The 26,827-nt window shown below is 39.0% G+C and overlaps 1 protein-coding gene across 1 annotated transcript in view; it reads right to left on the bottom strand.

Annotated features, from left to right (window-relative positions):
* The window catches only part of AMMECR1 (AMMECR nuclear protein 1), a 109,394-nt gene that overhangs the window by 38,927 nt on the left and 43,640 nt on the right, over positions 1-26,827 (bottom strand). The window contains exon 3 of the mRNA XM_074882445.1: positions 8,212-8,322. Within this exon, the coding sequence (XP_074738546.1) occupies positions 8,212-8,322 (111 nt within the window). The remainder of the gene's footprint in view (positions 1-8,211; positions 8,323-26,827) is intronic.

The raw sequence follows: 26,827 nt of genomic DNA, 5'->3' as shown, positions 1-26,827 counted from the left end.
TGTAAGTTAAAGGACAAAGAGAAATAAAATAATAATTTAAAATAAAAAAAATCAAAATTTGAACAGGCTTCTATTGAATTTAAGATTAACTTGCCTTCTTACAAAAGGTTTTCCTAACAACTTACAGAAAGGCTTGTATGCTAAAAGCTTATCTATGTGACTGCATCAGCCCAACAAAAGAGATTATGTCTCTAAACATCCCACCTCACTTATAAACTAGAACAACCTGATGAAATTGCTTGTACTCACCAACTTGAGAAACTTAAAGGATGCATTTTCTAACAAATATGATGTCTAACTGTGCTTAACAGAAGTCACTTTCAACACTCGTCCCCTATTACTAATTTTAACTGAAATGCAGTCATTTGTAATAGAATTGACACACACCCCTTTCCTGCACTGCATTTTGGGGGGGGGGGGGGGGGCAGGACAGGACGGACGGAAACAGCACATGGCTGAGATACAACTGTTGAGGACTACAAAACAGAACTCATTTAAGCCTGTTAGTAGAAGCAAAAATTACAGCTACTTTTGCAAGTGATTTATACACAAAGGTAAATCAGGTACAGCACAGGCCACACGACAGAGAGAGTGGACCTACAGTTTACAGAAGAGTAGAGGCACAAAACAAAACACGAGCATCTCAACTATTCTGCGTTTTGGCAGCCGAGGCAGCTCATAAATCCTGCGGCCACAGAACAAAAAAGCCTTAAAGATGCTGTATCTTTAGCCCTTGCACTTTACCTCTGAGTCATGATAGAATGTTTTAAAAGTAAGTCTAGTAAAAATTGGATTAACTTTATCTATTACCTTGATATGGCCTGTTGTTTCCTCAGGTCCATTCCCACCTCCTCAAAAACAACTAGTCCCTCCTTCCTTCAGAGCAATAACACTACAAGTTATAGTGCTTATGTATTTCCAAATCTCTTTCAAACATGCCTTTGGATCAGACACCTCTTTCTTTTGCTAAGGAGTTTTACTGACTGGAGATTGCTACAAAGTGATGAGAATCACTTAAACCACCCTCTTGTGCTGCTGACTACATGATGAGCAGGATCTGCCTTATCACTGGAAGATGTCCATGCCATGTCAACATGCTCAACTACCAATCTTTCAGTAGGGCCCATGGTACAAATTCACGGACAAGCAGTCCTGCAACTTCTTCAGCATCCTTGAACCTCCCTTAGGGCCAGGGAGAGCCCCACCCTAGGCTGAGGGAAAAACACTCAGTACGCTAAGTGTCACCTTGGTATACTACTTCCTACCTCCCCAGGAACGTAGGATGCTCTGAAATCAATCCTAACTGCTGACACTCTAGGACGGAACCTTGTCACTCAGCAAAGGGACATGATAGCATAAGTGAAAAGACATGTGCTGTGACCGCCTGAGGAGCCCCGGCTGCCTGCAGGCTTATTGGCTCAAAAGGATCTGACAGCGTGCATGGCACTTCTATAACTACAGCTCAGTGGATTTTACAAGTTAAACCCTCACTAAAAACTTAACAGCTAACTGGGATCTTGAGGGGTAAATAGGAGTTAGGAGTTACACATTCCAGATGGCTACTGCCACTGGCTTCTCACATGCTCAGTGGGACACACCAGTTGTCTGTATGCTCAACTAGACACAGAACCATGTTCATAGGATCGTAGAATGGTTTGGGTTGGAAGGGACCTTAAAGATCACCTAGTTCCACCCCCCTGTCATGGGCAGGGACACCTTCCACTAGACCAGGTTGTGTGCCCCGTCCAACCTGGCCTTGAACACTGCCAGGGAGGGGGCAGCCACAGCTTCTCTGGGCAACCTGTTCCAGTGTCTCACCACCCTCACGATGAAGAATTTCTTCCTTATATCCAATCTAAATCTACCCTCTTTCAGTTTAAAGTCATCACCCCTCATCCTATCCCTACACTCCCTGATCAAGAGTCCCTCCCCACCTTTCCTGTAGCCCCTTTAAGTACTGGAGGGCTGCTACAAGGTCTCCCCGGAGCCTTCTCTTCTCCAGGCTGAACAACCCCAACTCTCTCAGCCTGTCCTCATCAGGGAGGTGCTCCAGCCCCCTGAGCATCTTCGTGGCCTCCTCTGGACCCACTCAAGCAGATCCATGTCCTTCTGATGTTGGGGGCCACAGAGCTGGACACAGAACTGCAGGAGGGGTCTCATGAGAGCAGAGTAGAGGGGGAGAATGCCCTCCCTCGACCTGCTGGCCACAGTCTTGATGCAGCCCAGGACACGGTTGGCTTTCTGGGGTGTGAGTGCACATTGCTGGCTCATGTCCAGTTTTCCATCCACCAATACCCCCAAGTCCTTCTCCGCAGGGCTGCTCTCAATCCACTCCTCGCCCAGCCTGGATTTGTGCTTGGGATTGCCCTGACCCATGTGCAGGACCTTGCCCTTGGCCTTGTTGAACTTCATGAGGTTTGCACAGGCCCACCTCTCAGGCCTGTCCAGGTCCCTCTGGATGGCACATCCCTTCCCTCCATTGTGTCAACTGCACCACACAGCTTGGTGTCGGCGGCAAACTTGCTGAGGGTGCACTCAAATCCACTGCCCATGTTGCTGACGAAGATGTTAAACAGTGCCAGTCCCCACACTGATCCCTGAGGAACGGCACTCTTCCCACTTGGACATCGAGCTGTTGACCGCAACTCTTAAGAGTACGACCATCCAGCCAATTCCTTATCCACCTAGTGGTCCATCCATCAACTTCACGTCTCTCCAATTTAGAGACAAGTGCAGGAAAGCATCAAAGTCCAGGTAGATGACATTAGTTCCTCTTCCCTTATCCACCACTGTAACACCATAGTAGAAGGTCACCAATTTCATCAGGCAGGATTTGCCTTTAGTGAAGCCACACTGGCTGCCACCAATCATCTCCTTATTTTCCATGTGCCCTAGCATGATTTCCAGGAGGATCCGCTCCATGATCCTGCTGGGCACAGAGGTGAGACTGACTGGCCTGTAGTTCCCTGAGTCTTCTTTTTTTTCCTTTTTAAAAATGAAAGTTATGTTTCCCCTTTTCCAGTCCACGGGAACTTCACTGGACTGCCACAGCTTCTCAAATACGATGGATAGTGGCTTAGCCATTGCATCCGCCAGTTCCCCCAGGACCCGCAGATGCATCTCATCAGGTCCCATGGACATGTGCACCGTCAGGTTCCTTAGATCTCAAAACTGATCATCTTCTACGGTGGGTGGTTCTTACCACTGGTCATTATGGATCTCCCCAAGCACCCATTCTCACCTTGAAAGCCTCCCCCTGTTGCTGGTCATCCTCTAGCAGGGGTAAAATCTGTGCTCTCTACCTCAGTAAAATGGCCTTGAAGACTCAGACAACCAGCAGATGCCTGCTTTTTATAGAAATGTACATATGCAAAGGAAGCAACATGATGCTTCCTGGCTTTAAAGATGATGCTAAACATACAAGAATAGCATAACACTGGTGAGTTCAGGCTGTGAAGAGTCTACATTGCTCTCTGCAGAGTTTAATTTTGAAAGTGATAGTGCAAGCTTCATCTCACAATTATCAGGCATTTTTCATTGGTAGCCACCAGACACAGAGTACTAATAGAATTAAAAAAGCTGACTTTCATCACTGGTCTACTATGAATCAACGCCATAAAATAAGACAGCCTGCAAAGTATTATCAGACATCAACAGAGAAGCAACAATGTACTCTGAAATATTACACAAAATGCTACTTTCAGGAATTAATTCAGACTAAGACTTCTGTGAACAGTGAAGGTCACAACAAATGTCAAAAACATATATAATTCTCCCAACTCTGCAGTTCAAAAACTGCAGTCAGATACATGAGTATGCTTTGCCCGGAACTAACGGCAATGACTTTCTACACCCGCAGCTCTGCCTGATAGTAAAGGCTTAGGAAAGCTAGCATTGAGTTGTAGGGGCTGATTACAGAGAAGGTTGAACAAGTCTATGATTAGTAAAAAGGAACAGGAATTAAACAGAGTAGTAACTTCAGCTAAACACAAGAGGGAAGCTGCCCTGTCTGCACAAATACTTGCCTCTAGTCTTTTGTAAATAAGGCCAGCATCGATCAGTCATTCAATATTTTTCAGTTTTACCCTTAAATAAGTTTGCCATACTGTAGGTCTTGCAGTTGGATGGTTAACTTCACTGTGTGGAACAGGAGGAGAGTGTCAATATTCTTCACAGAGAGCAGGCAGACAATATGGCAGCAACAAGGACTAAGACTCTTGAAATTGCTGACAAATACAGAGCAGTAGTTGATGCCACTGGTAGCCAAATCCTCATATGGATTCTAGACCCGAACTCAGTTATGAGAAAGTTGGGTTGCAGGTTTCATTCCCTTCAATCTTGTGCTTCTCATCCCAAGCTTCCCCCTTTGTCTTCTTTTCTTGATCAACCACATCTAGGCTGAATGTCTGACAGCTGTCATATTTCACTCAGGTGGAGTGGTAAGTAGAACACACAACAAAAAGTCTGATTACATCATATACTCAATAGAGACAGGCCTATGCTAGTTAAGGAGGGTGGGTTACATATTATTTTGAAATTTAAATCCAGTTTTCAGCCATTATGCTAATCTGCTTAAGGCTTGCAGTCCTCCAATTTTTCTTCACTGCTTTCTTCTATGACAGAAGGCTCTGCCACATAATGTCTCCCTTTATCTGCCTCTATTATTTCCCTGCCCAGATACATATTGTAGCCTTGACAGAATAAACCAATGCAGAGTTAAAAAATTAATTTATACACCTATACTTGTTATATCAACTAGGCACAAAATATAACTTCAAATTATATGAAATGGTTAGAAAAACTAAACTAAAATGAATAAATGAAACCATTTCATTCAGTATCTCAAATGTAAGAGAACAGGAGTTTAAAACCTCAGTGCCAGAACCTAAGTCTTACTGCTGAAGAAAATACATGAAAAAGTAATTCATCAACCTGTTATGAAATTCTGTGGTAACCTGCTTCCAAGTTCAGTGTATTTTCTTGAAGGAGCTGTAAAACACAAGGTATTTTTCATAATCTGGATTGGTTTATTTTTATGCATTCAGGTGGGATATTCAATTAACATATTCAGTCTAAAGGACTATTTTGTCCATGATAAACTTCTTACATCCTAATAGAAGATATTCAATACTATAAAACATTTAAACATTTTTGACAAGGTTAGATTTTTATTTAACTAACCTCCTAGTAAAATCATGTAAGAATCACTAAGTATGAATCTATCTTTTCATAAAGTTCTGCAGAAGTTTTTAAGCCTTTCCCCTGTGTTTCACAGATACAACTGCAGAGAAAATTGAACTCTAACATGTAGATTTTCATAGGAATACAGGACTAACATTTTTAACTATGGGTATTCTCATCCCTCCTCACGATTTAGGCAGATGCATCCAATTAATGATGAATCATTCTACATAAATTTCCTGTTTAGAACATACTCACAATACCAGCTCAGAATGGGGAAGAGAAACTTGGTCACACATCGTCACCATTTTTGTTTATAGACCCAAAAAGGTGTTTTTTAAGTGGGGGGGTGTGGGTGTCCCAAGAAAGAAATTATTCACTTCAGATTCCTAGATGAACTATCATTATGCTATTTCAAAGAAACTACACTATTGTATGCAGATAGAGATGTATATACTACACATTGTATACAGTATACAACTAGAGATCACTACTAGAATTAAGGAAAATTTAATTTATCATGATCCTAAGCACTACTCAGTATATTTGTAACAAAATCATGAGTGAAGGAAACTGAGGATATTTTGATCACTAAGCACCAGGGCATTTAAGAACAGCTGTTCTTCTGTACCATTTTACTCACTGCAAGTTGGGCCACAATTCCACAGAAGGTGCTGAAAAAGATAAGAACGAACTAGACAAACAACCTGGTTCTGTTTATCCACGCTGTATCTTCAGAATAACTGAAGAAAAGCGCCTCACAGTGTCAAAGTAAAATAAAGTCAGAAGAATATCTGCCTGTATCCTCAACTGAAAATTTTGGTCAAGTTCCACTTTCTGAAGCGGAGTCCATTCCCATTCTACCTACTTCATTGATTAATTTTTGCCTTCCCTGAAGAATTTTTTTTGTTCTCTTTCAGGAATTGTCATACCTTCTGCAGGAGCCTATTGCCCACATACTGCTGGATCAAGCTATAATGTCCTAGTTTCTGATCCCTCCTAGGGAGGCCTGTGGAGCTCCAAACTCTGAAAGTTCAGCGACATTTCAAAGGTGCTTCTGTTATTCCTCAAATGCTCTCCCCTCTGGAAGCTCTGTAGTTGGAAAGATTAATACCATGAAGGAAACTGATCAGAGATAACCCTCTCTTCCTTTTCTTAAATAATGATTGATGGATGGGAAAAACTTTTTTGTACAGATACGAACTTTACATTTCAGTGGCCATATCTGAAGTTTGATTGGTTTGGTTTTTTTAAAACAACGGGAAACATTTTTGGTGCCATAGAAATAAAAAGGTAAAAAAGATACTCATAAAAGGTAACAAAATTCAATATGCCACTAAATAGAATATTTTATTTTAAAACAACTGATGATCTCAAAGGTTTTTGAAAAATAGGTTGGTATATAATTTCTCTCATCTTGAAAATTCCTGAACTATCCTCTGAATAGCCTCGTATAAACTTCCACAGCATGCAGCCATCGTTCAAATACTGCACTAAAAATATTTCAGTTCCCTTTAATTTGCATCACTTTTCACATATTTTGACTTCAGCTTTCAGAGTTAGAATGCAATGACAGAAATCTTATAAGCATTTTTACAGGTATGCAAGAGTATAGCCCTATTTGATTTGCGAGAATGGAAAAAAAAAATCTATGAGCAGCGAAGAGTACTTTTTTGGCTATCACGTTCTTCCTAGTCTTAGGGGGCAACGTTCTGTACAAGCTCATTGTTCTCTATCAGGCGCTGTAAAGTGTACACTTAAATGAAAAAAGCTCTTCAGTGCAGGGGGCTAGTTGTTTTTCCTCCAGTCTGGATGAAAAACTCACTAACAGTTAAGATAAAGGCTTTTAACCTTCAACAGAGAAATTGCTTTGAATTTTTACAATAAACTGCTTCTCTTTTACCATTTTGATTGCTGAGGTTTTAAAGGACACAACCAATAACATTTCAGACCACATAATAAATAAAACCAACACAATAAAGGTAACTAGGTCTTTTGTAAGTTTGTAAGGACTCCAGGAGATGAGCAGTTGATTTCTTCAAGCTGAGCAGAGAAGCATGAAATGAACTTCAGCTTGCAACAAACTAGGGAGACATGTAAGAAAGAACATGTCCCATTTTAATATTACTTAATACTGGGATTGTCAAGGCATTTTAACAGCAAAAAGATCCTGTAATGGAGGAAAAGCCTCAAATCTAAAGTGATCTGGAGCCACTAATTATTTTAAATGATGACAATTTTAGAGGTCTACACATGCCAGAATGTAGTTTCTATTTTAAAGCACTATAAACAGTCTATTGTAACTGAGTGGAACAAAATTCCATTGATTCTTTAGAAAATAAACTCAAGAAGACTCTTAGAAAAAAACAAGTAGAAAGCTTGCTACTAGCTCTAGTGATAAACTTATTAGTTTTCACTCTATGCAAAGGAAATGGAACAATATTAAGGTGAATGAATTTAGGTGTAGATCAAAAAAATGAAGGATTATGCTGCCAGGGAGTGAAGGATTATCATCACTTACCTCCCTCATCCAGAAGCTTCCCACTCAGGGGCTGGGATGTATCTGAAGAGTAACATGTAATGGAAATTTGTAGCATTAAATTAACTGCAGCTGATTGGAAGCACCTGATGGAGAAGAGGTGAGAATACCTGCTGTTTTAGAAGTGTGAATAGGATAATCCCCAAATCTGACTTTCTGGTCTTCTGCCCTGACATTAACTATTAAGGTTAAAATTTGTCTGAACACTGGAAAAAATACTATAATAGTCAGTTACAATAAGCTACTGGAGAGTAGTTTTCCAGACTGATAAAAAGAAAAAAGGCTCAAGTTATGGTTTTTAACTGAAACCATAGCCTCATGACACCAGTAGTCAAATAACCAGGCAATACACTTAGCATCAAAAGGACATCCTTTCATTGATCAGTACAGTGACACAGTCAAAAAACCCAAAACAAACCAAAGCACACCTATCATCTCCTCAGTAGACTATTTAAATATGTAAGTCAAGGCTACAGAAAACAAAATCTTACCTAGTAAGTGTGTACTCCCTGAGTCCTGAATGCAGATTCATGGCAGAAAAAGTACCTATGCATCCACGTAATCGTTTATCTCGACCAATCTTCCACGTTACAAACAGTGGGCTGTTTTAGGGAAGAAAAAAAGACATGATCACAGAAGCAATAGTGACGGTGTGAAATTTCAGCAACAGTGCCGTTCCATTTTGGGCAATGGGGGGGGTCAAATCTCTAAAATAACTATCTGAGCAGGCCATAGTATTTAGAAGTATCCTTTGCAATCCTTTTGACTGTTCTAGAAACATTGCTCATGTGATATAACAGAAAATCAGATTACTGGAATAGTTAATGGAGACCATGCAACTGCTTGGTTACAGCTATGATATGTTCAATGTCCCTCACTGTTACCCATTAGCTTTCTCCTGTGAATGGGAAAAACCTCGCCTTACACACCTGCACATAAGGAACTCTTTACAGAAGGGAAAAACACCCCTGTCACAGTAGCCACCTCTCCACCTGAAAACAAATACTTTGGTCCTTAACACTGCAGGCATGAAACTATCAGAAATCCTTGGAAGACAAGGAAATTTAGAAACATTCTCTGAACTCGAAGAACTGCCTGAGGAAAGGATATTTTCTCCACAAATCCCAAGTCAGTATTTAAAGAATCTCAAAAGTGACCAGTAGTGGAGCAAAATCTCTAGTAATTTGAACATGTCTCAATTATATGAGTGTGACAGTTACAAAGAAATACTTCTACTATCAAGCAACATTGTACCAATCTATACACTACCTTAACAAGAAAGAGACAAACCATACAACTTTTTGGGACCAAAGTTTTTCTTGCAATTCTAGAGCACTGCATCAATATGAAACAGAAAACTACACAAACTTGAATTTCTCCAGGGAGTATACATGGCTCCTGGATACCCTGTCCTCTCAACTCTAACAAAGACTTACAATCCTGACATGAACAGGGATGTATAGAGAAGAAAAGCATATAAAATTTACTTCTTCCAGAAAGGAGACAAATCAAAGTAGATTACACAAACAAGAGTGCACTCTCCCTTACTGTTAGGCTTAAAAAAATAACAACAATTAGAAAAAAAGACATTTCAGTTAAACAACTTGACAGAGTATTCTTGATCACGAACAGGTTAACATTTCTGCAGAACCACGAACCCCTCCCCCCACAACTGCAGAGCACCTCCCTCTTAAATCCTGAAGTGAATCTGGTGTTAATTTTTGTGGTAAGTCATAGGCCATAAATATATAGCATTCTTGGTATGAAGACTACAGCCACACTGCACTAAAGCTGACAGAAGCAAGGCACATCTCTGACATTCAGAGCACCTGTGACCACTACACACACACTTCAGGATGCACAAGTGATTTCTCTCCAAAGCTATTTGCTCAGGCACTGCTCTTCAGCATTATACACATGTACAAACCATCATTCTGAATTAATCTTGTTTTTCTTTATGGCTGTTTCCTACACAGTTCCTTACTATACAGTCCACAGTCATTGCTATGAAGATCAAGTTGTCTGACATGAGGTAACCTACCTCAGGCTAGCATCTGAGAAGCAGATTACAAAGCAAACATAATTACCACATGTGCCTTTAAGGAGGGGAGCAGATTCAGAAGCAGAAAGAGTCAAAAATTCACAAACACTCAAGCTGGCTGCATCAATAAATAAGAATCATCTTCTCTTACTATTATCAGCTGCAAATAATGAGCAAATTTACAACACTGCATTGCAAGACAACCTTCGATAGCTATGTCTTGTCTGACTCCTCATCTGAAAGATTAGTAAAAATATAATCTGCAAGTTTCTCTATATTTTGTGACACAGAACCTCCCTTTCTAGCTATGCTGAGATTCTTAAAATATACTTAGGCCAAGAGCTTTACTATATGAGCAGATCAGTCACTGCACAATTGCATGAATCACTGCACAGTGTAACAGAGATGGATGTAACTGTACTGGGGGTATATACATAGGTACACATGTAGTTTTGGACTCTCAAGGAATAGCCCACATTCCTTTTCTGCTTACACCCCACTTGCTTTGTCTGGTGTGGCACAAGATACTCATCATGTGATGGCAGAAAAGGATATGCCTCTCAGTCTCTACAGCACCAATGCAGCAGCATCCAGTCCTCTCATAGCTTTCCAAAACCTGTTGTTACCGCCTGCTGGTAGAGCAACTTCCTCCTTATTTGATAAAACTGGACATTCTTTCAATGACGATGAATAGAAGAGGAAGCTGAAGTCATATTTTTCTTTTGGATTTCCTTTTATTTCTTTTGCGCCCCCTCCCCCCTTTTCTGTTGTTTGTTAAAAACTGAAGAGCATAAAGCCAGAAGGGACTATTACCTAACGTTTAGTGGAATGCAGATTATTACACTATTCTCCATTCAGATCAACAAGTGGCATTTTACTAGCATTTTCAAGAAAGGTATCCCAGTTCCCCTAGATGGTATCAACAAAATTATTAGATCACAATGGCCCTGAAGACACTCTCCCCTTGCACAGAAACAAACCTAAATAAGATTCAAAATGGACTTTAGGATTATTCTCTTGACCTTTATCTTTGGATTATGAGATTTATTAGTTGTAATACACTTAGTGGAGGGCTATAATTCAGGGAAATATATACACATTTACTTTCTTCTCAAAACAGAATTCCTTCTAGGATGCATTGTTACTGCTACTTTAAAAGGGCAACGAAAGAAAACAGAGACCACCACTGGATGTCAAACAAACTACTGAAACATTTGCATGTGCTTTGAAGGTCCTTCTCAATGAGTACCAACAGAAAAAGTAAAGGTTATATACATATATTTTTGTACTAGTGGTAGCAGTAGTATAAGCATACTGTTTGGACTAAAATTTAAACCTCTATCCCTTGGATAAATGAACCCCTGCTGGTAGCCATACATGCTATACATCACAAAATCTGACTAAAGATATTTTTCCAACCTTTCAAGGTCTGTATTCCGCCACACTTGCCTCCCTGTTCCCCAGGAGCCACTAAAGATATCAGCATGTCTACACAGAAGATATAAGCCTACTGAACAGAATGACTTTTCTTAATTACCATCACAGATGTCTTCAAACTGTAATATGGATCAAAGCTTCAGAGCAGTCTGTGACCCAAGAAGATTCTAACTCTTAAGATTCAGGAAATAAGGCTGAAAGGGACCTTCAGAACTCCTGCTATCATAAGGAATAATTGTATTATATAATTCTGTTCATAAATGATCCACATTCTCCATCTTAAAAATTACTATAAATAATGGGGACAAAACCCTCAAAATGAAAAATTAGAAGGTTGCCTCAAAACCTCACTGAAGTTCAGAACCTCTGGAAACATTCAGATTTCCTGCCAAAACGTTTTCCCAGTCAGCTTGTACCTAGCTATTCTTGTGCCAACATTGTCCTTAAGTTTAAATAGTTCTTTTCCCTTCCTGGATATTATTCCCCGAAGTATTTATAGAAAGAATTCATATGCCTCTTCAGACTTCATTTTGCTGAGCTAAATGGATTGTGTTCATTGTTTCCTCTCAAAGGTGATCTTTCTGACCATCACAGCTCTTTGCCACACCTTTTTCCAGTTTAAATTCGCCTTCTTGAACATCAGTGTCCAGAACTCTATGTAGAATTACAGAGGAGGGTCGCACACCTGCATTAATGCATCCACCTCTGAACTAGAAACACTGACCGCTACATTTTAGGATTAATTCTCACAGCCTAATATAAAGTCCAAGTCTGCCATTCAAAACTTTACAGAGTATTTTTAGTCTTACACTAAACAGACAATAGAAAACCAGCTCATAGAACCTAGACAAGCTATGCAGAGAAAAGAATTTATTTCTTTCTAGTGATGTTCTTTTGCTTTTTATTGGTATCCTTGGTTTCAGCTGCTTGCCTATTTTCTCCAAGCCTAAAATGCTTTTTTTGTGTTTTGAAGTCAGTAATGCACAAATGAACTTGCCATCTAACATAAGTACCAAATCTGAGATCTGAGGCTGTGCCAAACTTCACAGGTATTGATGTCAAGAACCGCTAAGTAAATAAGTACATTTTCAACTTGAAAATAATCCTTATTTTCAGCTGTTATCTGCTTTTCTTAAAATAAAAAGGGATTTTTTTTTGAGCAACACATTGTTAGACATAGAATGAAAATTTGTACCTCCAAGCACTTGAAAGAAAACAGACGAGAACAACAGAAGATAAAACCTTCAGTAAAAAGCTGAAGAGGCAGCAGATGTGATGCTAGGAGTCCTTTTGATCCAATGACGTACAGCGAGGATATGCATCGCATGCTGGAGAGATGAGTCCTCTTTTTGCCTGAAGAAGTTTGAACCCACATATCCCACACAAGAGTGGGAGAGCATATTGGGGTGGAGCACACTCACCTTCCTGACTCTGGCTCCCTCTTGATCTAGTATGAAAGCTGGAGTGTTTTTTGTTGTTGTTGTTTGTTTGTTTTTTAAAAAAAACGTTCACCAAACCAGATGCTGCGCTTCCCTGGGAGGTCTCTAACAATGAGCTTCAAGTAGTTCTCTTACTCAATTTAGGGTGAAGCATCTTATTAAAAAGCAAAACAGCTCCAAGCTTGGGAGTGAGCCCTCTTGAACCAAAAGACTCATGTGTTATCCAGCTTCTGATCGTGGTGCCAGAACCTCTGACATACCCTGCTGACAGTGTTAACAACAGGAATGATGCAGAGCACCCCAAATATTCAGTAGCTGAAAGTTGGTGGAAGATGTTTCAAACTGTACAGAAAGAGAAGCGATCAAATCCTAACCCTTAAAAGCATCTGTAAATATCTTAATTATTCTTCTTTCATAAGGGTATTTTGTAGTTTATTGCTTGTTTGTGAGCCAGACACTGAAAAAACATTTCCATCTAAAACTACTTACAGGTGCCACAGCAAATTCACAAGCAACCTGAAGACTTATAAACTTTCCACCCAGCTATTCCCTAATTTACTATTTATTGAAAAGTCTTGCCCAGTTCTAATCTAAATACCAGGCAACTGTTCCAGTTATTTGCTATAGAGGCTGTCAGGCACTACTCCACAAAAAACAGCTGATCATACAGAGTGTTCTTCCCTACTTTCAGTTGCAAAACTGAATTAAAGAGACCATTGCAACACAGTAAGAATTTAAACTAATATACAACTCCTGCCATCAAAAGGGGCATACGTACATAGTCTGTCTCCTTGATAGACTACTGAAATGTTATGTACATATCCAACACCCTAAACACTGACCTTAAAGGCTAGCCAGGAGTATGGGTCACCCGATCAGAGTGCTGCTCCATGTGTCACTTCAGCTACTATTACACTATTTTCATTAATGAAGAAACTAGGACAGCCCTGTACTTTACTTGAGCATTAATCTGTTACAATTTCTGGAGAATTGGAGCACTTTACATGAAGGTCACAAGGTATAAACCTATATAAACATTGAAAGTATCAAAACAGTCTCTTATATACCATGCTTACCAGTGCCCTAAGCACCTAAACCAATTATTGACCTGCTTGCTATATGTTATGGAAAATATTTAGACTGAAAACAAAAGTGTGCAAGCTATTTTAGTAATCAGTCAGCTATCATAGTAAGAGTCAGCATGCCAATAACTTAGACTGATGTCATGTAGAAAGCACTGTTAAAAATACCCTCTTTTAATATAAAGCAGCACTGGATACAAGCTACCTTTTATTTATCAGTAAGTATAATAAAGTGAAGTGATTCTTTAAGTCGGTGTTTGGGGGAAAAGGCAAGAAGTGTGAATTCACTGGTCTTTTTCTGCTGCCATCAGGAGCAGCATGACAAGTTTTTCTTCCTTGTTAGAGAGTAAAAGAAAGGGAAGGAAGGTGGGAAGAATAGGGGAAAGGAAATGTAACAGACCAAGAATATTTCTCTACTTTCATAAAAGATGTGTGAGAACTTTTTTGGTTTCACTTGAAGACTTCAAAGTAATAAAAAAAACAACTTGTAGGACTTTAAGTGAAAATGATTAAACTTGATGAATTGAGAGGTAAAATGATATTTAGACAGACATTTTAATTATAGTTATTTACCCTAACATCTTTTATAACCAGAGAAGGGAAAAAAGTGTCTACAGCCCTAATGTTACTTGACACCGAGGGCTGTAGGATCATACACACACTTTGAAAAGTCAGGCCACTCACTGCCAAAGTCAGGACCCCTTTGCAAGACCAGAGTGCTTCCACTTCAGCTCCGAGGATTTCCAAGCTACAACACGCCCAGAAAATACTCTAAACAAGCAAAATTGCAGTGGCAGTGTTTTCCTTTTTGTTTTACGCAAGTGAACAAGCTATTGTTCCTAAATTCTAGAAATTTTAACATTTATATTTTTTAACATAAAGCTTACTCTATCTTATTTGGGATCATGCTACATCTTCAAATAATGCTAAACGCTCACGTAATACTGTTTCAAACTGGAAGCATCTGGAGAAAAAGAAATTAAAGTTTATCGTTAGAACAATACGCTGCAATCCCTCTCACAAGCAATGCCAGCCTTACTCAGAATCACAGAAAGCAGCCTCCCTGCTAACTGATGCACTCTAAACTTTGTTATACTCCAGGCTGTGGCATTTCCAGATGTCACAACTCAGTGAGCTAATTCACATTACTCAATATAAGAGAATACAGCTTAGTAATGAAGGAGGTGGGAACATGTACACTGATAGCTCTATCAAGGGCATCTACACATACACTCTGAGGCACAGGAGGGGGACAGGTATGTTGAAAGTTACCTAGTTCGTGATGAAAGGGGAAACTTAATGGATGGTATTATGGAGCTGGTCAACCACAACAAAAAAATCTGGTGCATACCTTTCTGCAACAGTCACACAAGCACACAACGTGGTACAAGGACATTTTAGCTTACCAGATATATCCCGGAAAAAATCTGGTAAGATACAAGAAAGTCAAGACAAGAGTTTATGAACCTCCAAAGGGGAATAAGGGAGAATGGTAACACCAACACCCCCTACCCCAAATTTATAAGGCCAGAATTTGATAAATGTAGACAGTACATAAGATCTTCTGGAAGACAAGAGAAGCAAGAAAAGGAAGAAAAGGTCAGCAGCTCCTCACAGGAAATGAAATGTCCTCAAAGGAAATCGGCACAAGTGCAAAAAAGACCAACAATCACAGTAATAGATCCACTTGGAGAAACTGGAAATAAATGATGTTATTGAAAAGACAGACAGAAGAACAGCAAAGCACAACAAAAAGAGGCACAATGAAGACAATCAATTTGCAGCATGACACATGAATATTTATTAGTATAAAGGAAAAACAACTATCATTTATGAGAAGAAAGAGAAAGACAAGGAAATTGTTGGCCAGCTACTTAACTCAGAGACTTAGGTGAACATCTGACAACAGAAGATGCTAAGAAACCCAAATTGTTAAATGTTCAATTTAAAAAAACCTAATGGTAAGAAACATGAATGCTGGGACTGACTGCTTGGGAGGACATACAGCTGCCATCATCAATGCATCCTCAAAGACCTCCAGAAACAGGCCACTGTCAGGAATACTGTAAATATATTTGATTCCACCCTTTAACAAGAGAAGAGACAAATGGCCTCCTGATGTTTACTGCAGACTCCTTTTCTGATTTTGTATGATGCAATCTAAGAGAACAAAGGGACAATTCACACATGAAACTGTTAAATTGTGGGAGAGACAATTACAAACCTCCAGGATCGAAAAAGAAACCATCTGAGAAAAAACACATTTATCTTACACTTCTGTACCTCTCCTTCCATGTAGCAGTATTACAGAATTGAGTAAAGAAAGAGATATGTAACATTAACTATACTCTAAAGATCAAAAAACATTAATTTATTTATTGCTTCAAAAATTTAAGACTGACTAGCTTCAGCGACATTCAAGGTGCTATTCAACGTTTACTTGAGTGCGTAAGCACTTTCTGAATCAGGAATAGAAGCCAGTTTCTTCAGCAACTTATTTAAATTTCGAAGAGGGCTCTGAAGTGAAAATTTAGAGAAGCCCATGGATGATATTTTTCCTATTCTGAAAGCCAATATAAAGAGCCTTTGGGGGCTAGATGCAAACAAAGAGCTAGTTTTTCCACTACAGTGCCACTTAACACATACTTTGACATGAGTTAAAAAAGCACTACTTGCTTGACTACTTTTACACAATTGGAAAAACAATTAACTACTGAGTAAAGTGTCTGAAATCCATTACCCTGCCTGTATCCAATTACACACATATACACAAAATACCCCAACTTACTAGGATACTGACTTCATCTAGCAAAATTCATGAAGACTGGAGCACATCCAAAAAAAACATAGATTTCCCTGAACAGGAGGAACTTCGTTCTGTGATAACATTCTTCTTCCTTGTGGGAAATATGCTGAGATTCCTAAAAACAGGCTATATTGCATTACTCCAACACATTTAGTCAGTGAAGAAGGTTCATTATTGCCAATATATGATGATCTGAAGACAATCACCACAATCTACTGGCTTCTGAAGCTGGAAGCAAGATCTGCAATTGTTTAATTTAGAATACTATATAATTACTGAAAAAGTTATTAACTATTTTTGAGGGCACAGCATATTCTTTCAGTCATTCTCAGGACTAAGTGTTCAAATGAGCAACTCTTCCCAACTACTGTATTTCAGAAACAAACATTTAGAGATTTCTTTCTTTACCCATGTAACAACTTATTTGGTGGTTTTACTGAAATCATTACATGCCCTAGAGATCAGCCTCACAATCAAAACCTGAGCTGCTAGGTGTGAATTTGTTAGCAAGTTCTGCTTATCTAAGCAGCTAATCTTAAGGTAGGTCATAAAGCAGGTACTATTTTAAGAAAATCTAGTTTAAACAACAGCATCATCAGGGTTAAAAATAAGAGGACTGCTTACTGGTAGGTCATTTTCTAAAGTGAATCTACACCACCTTAATTAAGGTTGCATTCAATATATTAAAATTAATTTTTAAAATGGTCATAAATTCACAAATACAGCCAGATGATGTGGCTGTTCATTCAGCTGCAGGACAAATGCTGCTGTTCTTGTATAAGAGGAGCTGAGGCAATATGGGCAGCATTCCAGAAAAGGTGAAAGTAACAATTTATAAGGGGACAAGGACTTGGACTTTCAGGTATGCCCAGACTAGATGCTCAGTCAGACACTACTCTGTATTTACAAAGTGGTTCTTTTGCACCTTCTCCCTCCAACTCTCACAAGACAATTCGTCAACCTCATGAAACAAATTGAGTTTCTATGACATATGTTACTAAGTTCACTGTTCACTTTGCTAAAATAGATGTTTACATGTAACAAAATCCAGAACTACTCAGAAATCGCACACATTGGTTATGTAGGCTTATACAGGATTGCTAAAAAAAGACTTGAATATTTACAGTTTCTCAAAAAACCAAAATTGATAGTAAAAGTTACGTTCTACACAAGCAGAGAATCACAGCTTAGGACAAAACTGGTTTTACCCACCTCTATACCCAAGACAGTTTTTAATGTTGCCAGCCCACAAGTGTGTTTGAACTTACGGACTTTCAGCATGACATAATTGCACTTTCAAGAAACAACCTTCAAAACCGTAAAATCCTCCATAGAGATACTCCTCAGGGCAATATGGGTGGCAATGTCACAGCACTTAGTCTGCAGCACCACAGGTCACAGGGCACCTGGAAATCCCTCAGCATGACACCTTCCATACAGGTCATCTAATTACTCGCTTCATCGCTCAGGGTTACCAATGCATCTTTAAGTCTATATATCTTGTTTTAGGGTGAGACACTTGAAACTTCATCTAAAATGGAACCTTTCTTCCTCAAATTCCCATAATGACAACCTCAACTGTAGAAATTGAGTTTGTATGAGGGACTGATCTGTCATGGTGTCTGCACAGACACACAGCTGAGTATGCATACACTAACTAAGAGAACATACTGGTTAATCTGCTTATACTGCTTCATATTACAATGCTTCAACTATGTTCCAACTGCAGTTCTTGTCCCACCACAAAATCCAAGATCATCAAGCTGGTTTATCTCTCAATCAGTAGGTATCAGGTTTATACATCTGAATGGCTGCTAAATCATTAAGTTAATTTAAATCATCTAGAATTGACTATCTTCAGAACGTCAATCCCTAGGGCTGTACTTTAGCCACTGAAGCCATCTGTATTTCCAAGACATTAAGATAAACTTTAAGTGAGGATCCTATGCAGTTAGGTTAGAAAGGGTATTGGCATGGCTGTATTTTTATTTAAGTTTTTTAAAAAAAAAAAAAAATCACTGAAAAATATTTCTAGCCCATACAGCTGTGAAGACAGCCTTCCAAGTATGACCCAAGCATTAGCCAATGCAATATCACAAAGTTATTGCAGCACCTTGGCCGCTGATCTTAGCAACAGCAGTGCTAACACAGCCTTAATGTTTACTATTTCTTGTCAGAATCATGCATGCAACAGGGAAACCATTAGTCATTTCAAATTTAAAATACTCTTTGCAATGATGAAGAACAGTGGCACGAAGCCGTCACCCACACAAAAGAGGGAGGGGAGGACATGATTTGAGAGTAGACATGAGGAAGAAAAAAGCGAAGAGAAGTAGAATGGAAAATTCATAGCTCCCCCAGAAGACTGTAGAAGTAAGGAACAGTGGGGAAAGAGAAGGGCTTTTTCATCTTGCTGGGAATGCAGAGTAGAATGAGTCTGCTAGTCTTAAATAATAAAAGCTAACAACATAAAAAAGAACTACCAGAATGGAACAAAGGGTTACATCCTCTTTAAAACACAGCAATTGTGCTGCCAAGCCTCCTCACCAGGGTATTATCACAGTACCTTCTGTGATCATGCACACCATGATCCCCTGCTCTTCCATATTTACCTCTGATAGTCAGTTTAGCCTTCTATCTTGTAAACTTCTGCTAATCCTACCCAAGTCCTGACCAGCAAGGTAAACATACGAACATGCTCCTCAAAAACAACGAAACAAATGTCTCTATTTCAACACCAAAAATCACTGAAGACAATAAATAATCAGCTTTGCTTTTTTTAAAAGGCTTATTGTTTTATACATATTCTTTCCATTAAAGTGCCTACAAGTCTCTCAGCACAGGTCTGGAGGGAGCAATGTAGCTTGAAGACAGATATCCCTCAGCTACTTCCAGGCGAGCATCCTTATCTGAGCAGTACAGTGCCATACATGTGACAGCAGATAGGCCAGCTCTGCACTCAGCCTAGTTGATTCTGGCTCTTATTAAGCACTAGATCAGGAATTGCTGAACTGTATGCTGTTTTGTAACAAAGCCATAACCATGTAACACTCCTCTGATCAGCACTACCAGCCTCACACAGTTTGAGACATTGCAAGGTATTACAGAATAGGAATAAGTGACCAAAAAAAAAAATTTAAAAAAAAAAAAAAAATCACAATTTATTCCATGAACACTACAGAAATACAGCAGTAACAGGCGTTGTTGATACTGTTCAAGGTCATGGTGATGAAAAGCAGGTGTGAGGTTGGCCTGGCCAGCTCCCACCTCTCGCCAAGCCAGGGAGCCCTCCAATCCATGGGATTCCGGCCATCTCCACAGCCTCGCATCACAATGGCAGGGATGGAGAAGCCATAGAAGCCCATCTCTACACAGCTCCTTACAGGAAGTAGCAGGGCACTCGTGTATCCTCAATGCCAAATACTACTGGTATATACAAATTTAAAAAACAATTGTTTATTTGGGAACTGACAGCTTAAGTGTGTACTCCTGCCTCCATCATATTCTGAACTCATTACACCTCAAAAATCATTATTCTGCCCACTGTGCTCATTTCTGTATTTCATGTATTATCTTTTGTTTCCCTTTCCCCTCCCCTTTCATCTCCTTTTTCATTTCTGTCCTTTCTCCATCTTTTTCTTAATCTCCCTTTGTGACCAGCTTTTGAAAAGGGGGGGAGAAGAAATAAAGTAATGCTCAAGTTACTGCATTCCACATGCCCATTACAAGTCAGTGAGGGTTGAGGCCCTTCTCCCTAAATGGGCTGCTATTTGCTTTATAAATTCTGGAACCCTTATTTTGACTAAAACCTCTGGAGCATTCAGCATGTTCCCAAAAATTCAGTAAAAAGTTATGAGAAAGTAGATTTTGAATTTTGAAATGCAAATGTGACCGCTTATCAAAATAATGCTTAATCTTTCAAGACAGTATACGTGCTTATTAAACACATCCAGAGTAAGACTGTACCTCCAGATAAACTTTTCCTCTAATGTCAAAAGCAACCAAGAACAAGTGTCAACATATTCTAGGTTATTAAGACACCATAATTTGTAACGTTTAATAAAATTATATAACAATACGCATATTTACATTATAAAACTGTTCACATTTATGCTCTGACCTACTTAAGCAAATAGTTTTCCCCAATTGCACAATTATGAACCAGAGCAGAAAAATCAGACTTTATGAAGTTAATAAATCAATTCAGTGTCATTACAAATTATTACTTCAGAGTCTGCAGTCACCTGATTATGACTTTCAATGGGGCATATTTAAATATTTCCAAGAAATATAATTTTGATGCCAATACCTTCATTATTAGTCAAACATTATACTTTTAATTAACTCAAACTAATTTCAAATTATACACTGAAATTATTGGTTTGTGAACCAAAACTATTCGCAAAAACTATTAAAGCAAAGCCAGTATTTTCTCCCTGGCTATTCCTACCTTCCTCATAGTCCAGAAGACATTAAATGATTTTACATTCCCTTTCGTAGCAGTAGACAGAAAACCCAGGAAAATACCTCATTTGATCCAATAAATAGTTTCATCAAGTAACTTTGGCTACATTTTAAGTGTTTTGAACTGGATAGGTCCCAGCCAAAGTCACCTCCCCACATGATTTTCAAAGAAAGTGAGCAACTTAAAATGATATGCTGCTCCCATATCTAAAAATGAGCTCAAACTCCATGTACCCCATATTCAAGTGTAGTCAGATTAACAAACATGTCAACAAATTAACAAGCACTTAAAAGGACCGGCAGTACTTATCCTCCCCAGCAACACTATGCAGTCTCCTCTTGAGGAGGAGCAAGTAGTCCTGAATTAGAGATACTAATATCAAAGAAAAACATTTTTTAAACTGCAGCAGTCACCCTAAAAACATATAATTGAAAGCTCTGCAAGTCAAAGTCGAAACAATTTCAGTACCATGAAAGATCTTATGTGTAGTTTATGATCATTCTACTTACAAACTGGAAGTGAGACAAAATATATCCTGTGAAAACATTTTCCTATGAATAGTCATTTTTTTGCAATTAATGCTTGGAAAGGATTCAGCAGAACCCCTTCCTAAAATTCCATGAAGTAAAATATATCCAAACCCAAATGTTTTATGAACACCACAGCCACAATGTTTTAGAAAGCTGCATAAGGTCCCCAGAGCTTCTACCCCATAAAAGAATAGTGAAGACAATGCTAAAGGGATCAGGTAAGAACAGCTCCAGGTCCTATATTCGTTCTTTCCTTAGAAGTTGCTAGGCAAGAATGTAGCAAACGTTAGTTTTGAGGTGCTAGTACAATGTTTCCCCTTCTACCAGTAGCAGGATGCTTCACGCATAAAATTAGTTTTGAAAGTTGATATAGAAAAAGTATTCTCTAGGCACTACAAGTCTGAAAGTTTAGCACCACAGCACCATTTCCGTTCTTCTAAGAGAGCAAGCAATTCCATGCTCACAAGTAGTTGCTGCATATTAACTACAAGAGCCAGAGAATATCGTTTTGCATAGATTTCAGACAGCAGCTTAACACACAATTGCTACCTTTAGAGTCTACACATACTACCTTAAAAGAAAGTCTGTTCTCGTTGCCAATGAAGATATGGAATTTTTACTTCTGATTACTTGACAGTTTTACCCAAACTGTCAGTGACCATTTGCAATGGGGATGTTGGGTTTTCATGAATTGTTTTTTTTGTTCTGCTGAAATATTACCTGAAGCAGTTAACCAAGACACCAGTGAAAACCAGTAGCTGTAGTTATTAAAAGGTCACACAAAATTTTATTAGAGCTATAACTGGGATTCTCCTGCTATAGACGAATCATAAGTTATGTTTTAATTAATTTCAGCTAACTGCGAGACACATTCTTTCAAAATATTAGATGAATGAGTAGAAGCCGGCAGAAATGTATGCAATTTGTTCTGGAAAATAACTTTGTTAATTAAATTCACACAATTTATACATACAAGACACTAGACATACAGTTATAAAGCCATCCATTTAGACCTTTAAAATGTTTTTTGTTAGTTGCCAAATGCACGATGCACACTGAAACATAAGCACCTAGGGGCACAACAGCTGAACAAAAAATTTATGCCAATAACTGAGAATTTGCCAAGCCTGCGAGAAATTAACACACAGGAGTTTTCTGCTTAAGTGCAACTTGGTTCAAAGGAATGAGAAATATTTAAAGAAACCTAAGAAAAAAATGGAACTACACAGAATTTTTTATAGCAGTAGTATGTTACAAAACTTATATGCCAAGGTGTCAGCTGACAGGAGAGACTGCAATTCAGCCAAAGATTCAAAACTATTCCTTTAAAAATCATTGATCCTTCTTCATGTTAAACTACGTATTTTAAAGGTCCACTACATAACAGCAGCTTGCAAGAGACTCAAAATATTATGAACTACACCATTACAAGATACATTAGAGTATACTGGAGTATTTTTTAAATGCATAACTTTGAAAATTTACTAAACATGCGATTATTTTGGTACTGGTTTTAAGAAGCTCATGATAATGTTGCAAGACAAGCTAAAAAACAAGCCTCAGCAGAATTTGAATTTGCCCTCTAATTCAGACTTCACTAACTCTACAGCTGGAATACATTAATCTTTTGGATCACAAGAATTACTATTAAATCAATGCACTCTAGACTGCACTATTTGTATAGAACTTAGCCATGTAATTTAACTAATAAGACAACGGTTCAAAGGCACACTAAAGACAGTGCTGGAATTAGAGCCAAATGGAATTTATATTTTGTCACAGAAGAGACATACTAAAGACAGTGCTTCTTAAGACTAACAAAGATGATTAAAAAAATCATGGAGTTCTCACTGGTTTGAAAGTCATGTCTGCTGTGGAGACTGAATGTTTTTAAGACAGAGAGACATCTGTCAGTCAGCACAGGTATAATATACAGAGATATCATGCCTTCAGATGAGCTAGATGATCTCTCAATGCCTTTCCACCCCTCAAATCACAAATGACTGCATAGACGGTTGAGTAACAGTGAAGTTCAGAGCTGTTGCTTAAGTAAAAACAGCCTCACCCAATCTTCCCATCCCCAGATAGATAGCCTCCTTTCTTGTTCTGGAACAAACATGTGTGATTGGGGAACTGATCTGGTTAAAAAATCTCTCTCTCCTTTTTGACAGTTTAACTTAAACCAAGTTTGTTTCTCTGCTCTGTTTCACTGTGCAGGAGCACAGGCAGGGACATCAGCTCAAAAAGAGAGAAAGAGGCAAAGGGGCAGTGAAAAAGGGCAAGGATGATGACTGCTTACATCTGCACCCCACACGAAGAAACGCATGCAGTACAGCTTAAACAAAAAGAAACAGCAGTAAGATTTTTAAGGAAAGATAATTACTTTTATTAGACCAGTCAATATAAAAAGCAGATGAGCTTTCAGACACATTACTGCTTTAGCAGATTAGACAAAGCACAAGACAGAATAAAACTGCTCATAACGTAAACATAACCTTTACAAGAAAGGCACTTAGCATTTAGGCAACAGAGAAGCATGTTAGCAACAGGCCAGGTGACCAGTCACTGATCCCTTTGGAAGAGGGATAAACTGCAGTTAGTGATAAAATGATGCAGTGATACATAGAACCAGTGTATCTAACTAAGGCCCCAATTTTTAGTACACAGCAGACATGCCTTAGTTACTCTGAGACATCAAGAGACAAAACATAATTTTCTGAGCAAGTATACTGGTTACTACATGCTGTCACTAGGCATACAATTAACCAAAAACCACAAAGACACTAGCTCTAGTATAGGAAATTACTGAAGGACACAGCAGAATCTCTACAGGCTTCCCCTGTTCTTGTATTCTTCCAGCTGTATCAGCCATTGGCCATCCCTGGGAGACAACATACAGGGCTAAGTCGACCCTCATTTGGGCAACAGTTATTTCACTGTCTCTTATCAAACACAAGTTCACACAGACACAGAGATGCTGTCTACAATACAGTAACTTTGCTTTCAAAAAATGCACTTTTTGTATTTGAAGACTGACAAGTTTAAGGTTATGCTTTCATTACAAGGGAAGAAATCTAAAAAGTTTTAAAAAACTCCACAAACCAACCACAAAACACCGCCTCATATGAACCTCACTGCAGGTTTATAATTGATAACTAGCAATGCCACCGTGCTTTCATGCTGCCTACTTGTTCTTCTGTTCCATGCTTCATCCCGTCTTTTGCCATCTCAAGCTTTCATGTGGTCATAAATTGGGTCAGAGCTAATCTCTTGGAAACAATCCACCCTCCAGTTGCTATTACTGCATCCTGTTGAACTAGGGATCCTCCTTGTAGCAGACAGACTTAAAGACTAGGAAGAAGCAGGCAGGGGTATCAGACGACTTTACTAGATACACAGCTAGCTATATTTGTAGCATCCGACAATCAGTTGGCACACCACCCATCAGATGCAAAAGGTAGCAACCTCACAGGGCATCTACACTTACTACTTGGTCATTCAGCAAAGAAAATAGTAGTCCACAGGATCCATGCTAGTAACAGTAGTGTATGGAAACATAGGATGGATGCTCTGGAGAGTAAGCTCAGGTCAGGGGCAGAAGACTTACATTCAGAATTTTCATGGTGTAATTTTCTGAAATGCTGCCAGTTCCACATGCAAGGTCTGAGAGACCGAGATAGGAAGTCAGTGATACAGAGGGAAAGGATTTAGACATGATGGGAACAGGAAGAACTTGTTAGGCATGCACATTAGTCATGCCAGAGTCAGCCAGACTGGCATGCTAATAAGAGAGTTTTGGAACTTACAAACCCTTCTACACTACTGCTAGAAATTTCAGAAGTAACACATGGGAAGCTCAAATGCTTGGCCTCACCCAACACCCTCAAAGTAACAAGCATCTCCAAGACTTGGTGGAAGGAGGACCAATCAATATAGCATAATGCTGAGAGGCTACCAGCTTACTCAGTAATTCCAACAGGAACAACAAACAACAGGCAGGTGGGGAATGGCACTGTATGTAAAGGACGTACAAACATTTAATGGCATAAAGTATTACAGGAGAAGAGAAACCCAGTGAACTTCTTATGGTAGAAGTCACGTAATCAAGTAATAAAGATGTATCATCAACTGCACTACCAGTTCACGGAGATGATAAAAGTTCCAAATTTAGGAAAGGTAATAACAGCAGGCAACTGAAACCTCCTGATATAAAGTGGACACTGTGCCTCATCAGAATGACACATAGAGAATTTTTTCCTTTTTTTTTTTTTCCCCTCCAAGTAATGACTGCTTCATTGGAAATCAGCACTAGGACCTACATGAAAAGATGCCAGTTTTGGTTTGGTTTTGAACAGTACACAAGACCTAGTTAAAGGATATCAATAAGAAAGCTGCTCTGTAACTGTGCCTGCAGTGCAGTTATATTTCAACAGTGTAGTTGAATACAGCAGGCCATAAAAATATCTGGCACACAGATAATGAACTTCAAGCATGGGAACAGTGTAAAAAAATTGAAGTAATTAGTAGTTGTCCCAACCCATTCCCCCCCTCAAAAAACCCCACAAACAAACCCAAACACACACAACCCCAAAAGGAGCAATCCAAACAGCAAAAACACTGCAACAGCTTGGAGGCTGTTAAAAACAAAACAACCACCCCGCACACACACAAAAAAAAAAAACCCCAAACCAAAGCAGACAAAAGTCTGCATTAAAAGACCAGGTAAAACATTCACCACAGTTAGAAGAGAAAACAAAAGCAGCCAAAAGAATACCTCAGCCCCAGCACAAAAGCCTACACCCTGCATGACTGAATAGGGAAGTTAAGAAGGGCATCAGAGAGAGGTCAGCTTTTAAAAACAGAAAGCTTGCCTAATGAGACCAGAAGAGATTATAAAACACATGCTAGGTCAAATGTAAACAGTAAATAAAGAACTAAAAATGTTTGGGTAGCACCTTGCAAAGCTACTTAACCACATCAAAAGCAGGAAACCAACTAGAAAAAACAGTGGGTTTTTCCCCCTGCAGACCAAGGTGAAAAAGAGATAACAGCACCAATGCAGAGAACCCCACTGAACACTCTGTTCCCAGTCTTTACTGGTGAAGTAATTGGGGAGACTTTCACACCTACGTTTATAGAATAGAGGTCAGAGGGACTAGGTCAATTTGAATTAAGTACAGAGGAAGCATTAGTCTGAACGGACAAGTTAGACGTAGTTCACATAGACCAGCCATTTAGAGGACAGTTCCAAACCTGAACCTGAAGAACTGCTGGGCAACACATTGCCTGTGTAACTCCAGTGCACAC

Source organism: Strix uralensis, chromosome 13 (genome assembly GCF_047716275.1).
Source record: "Strix uralensis isolate ZFMK-TIS-50842 chromosome 13, bStrUra1, whole genome shotgun sequence".
In the NCBI taxonomy this organism is placed as follows: Eukaryota; Metazoa; Chordata; class Aves; order Strigiformes; family Strigidae; genus Strix; species Strix uralensis.
This window is presented reverse-complemented; position numbering and strand designations above follow the sequence as displayed.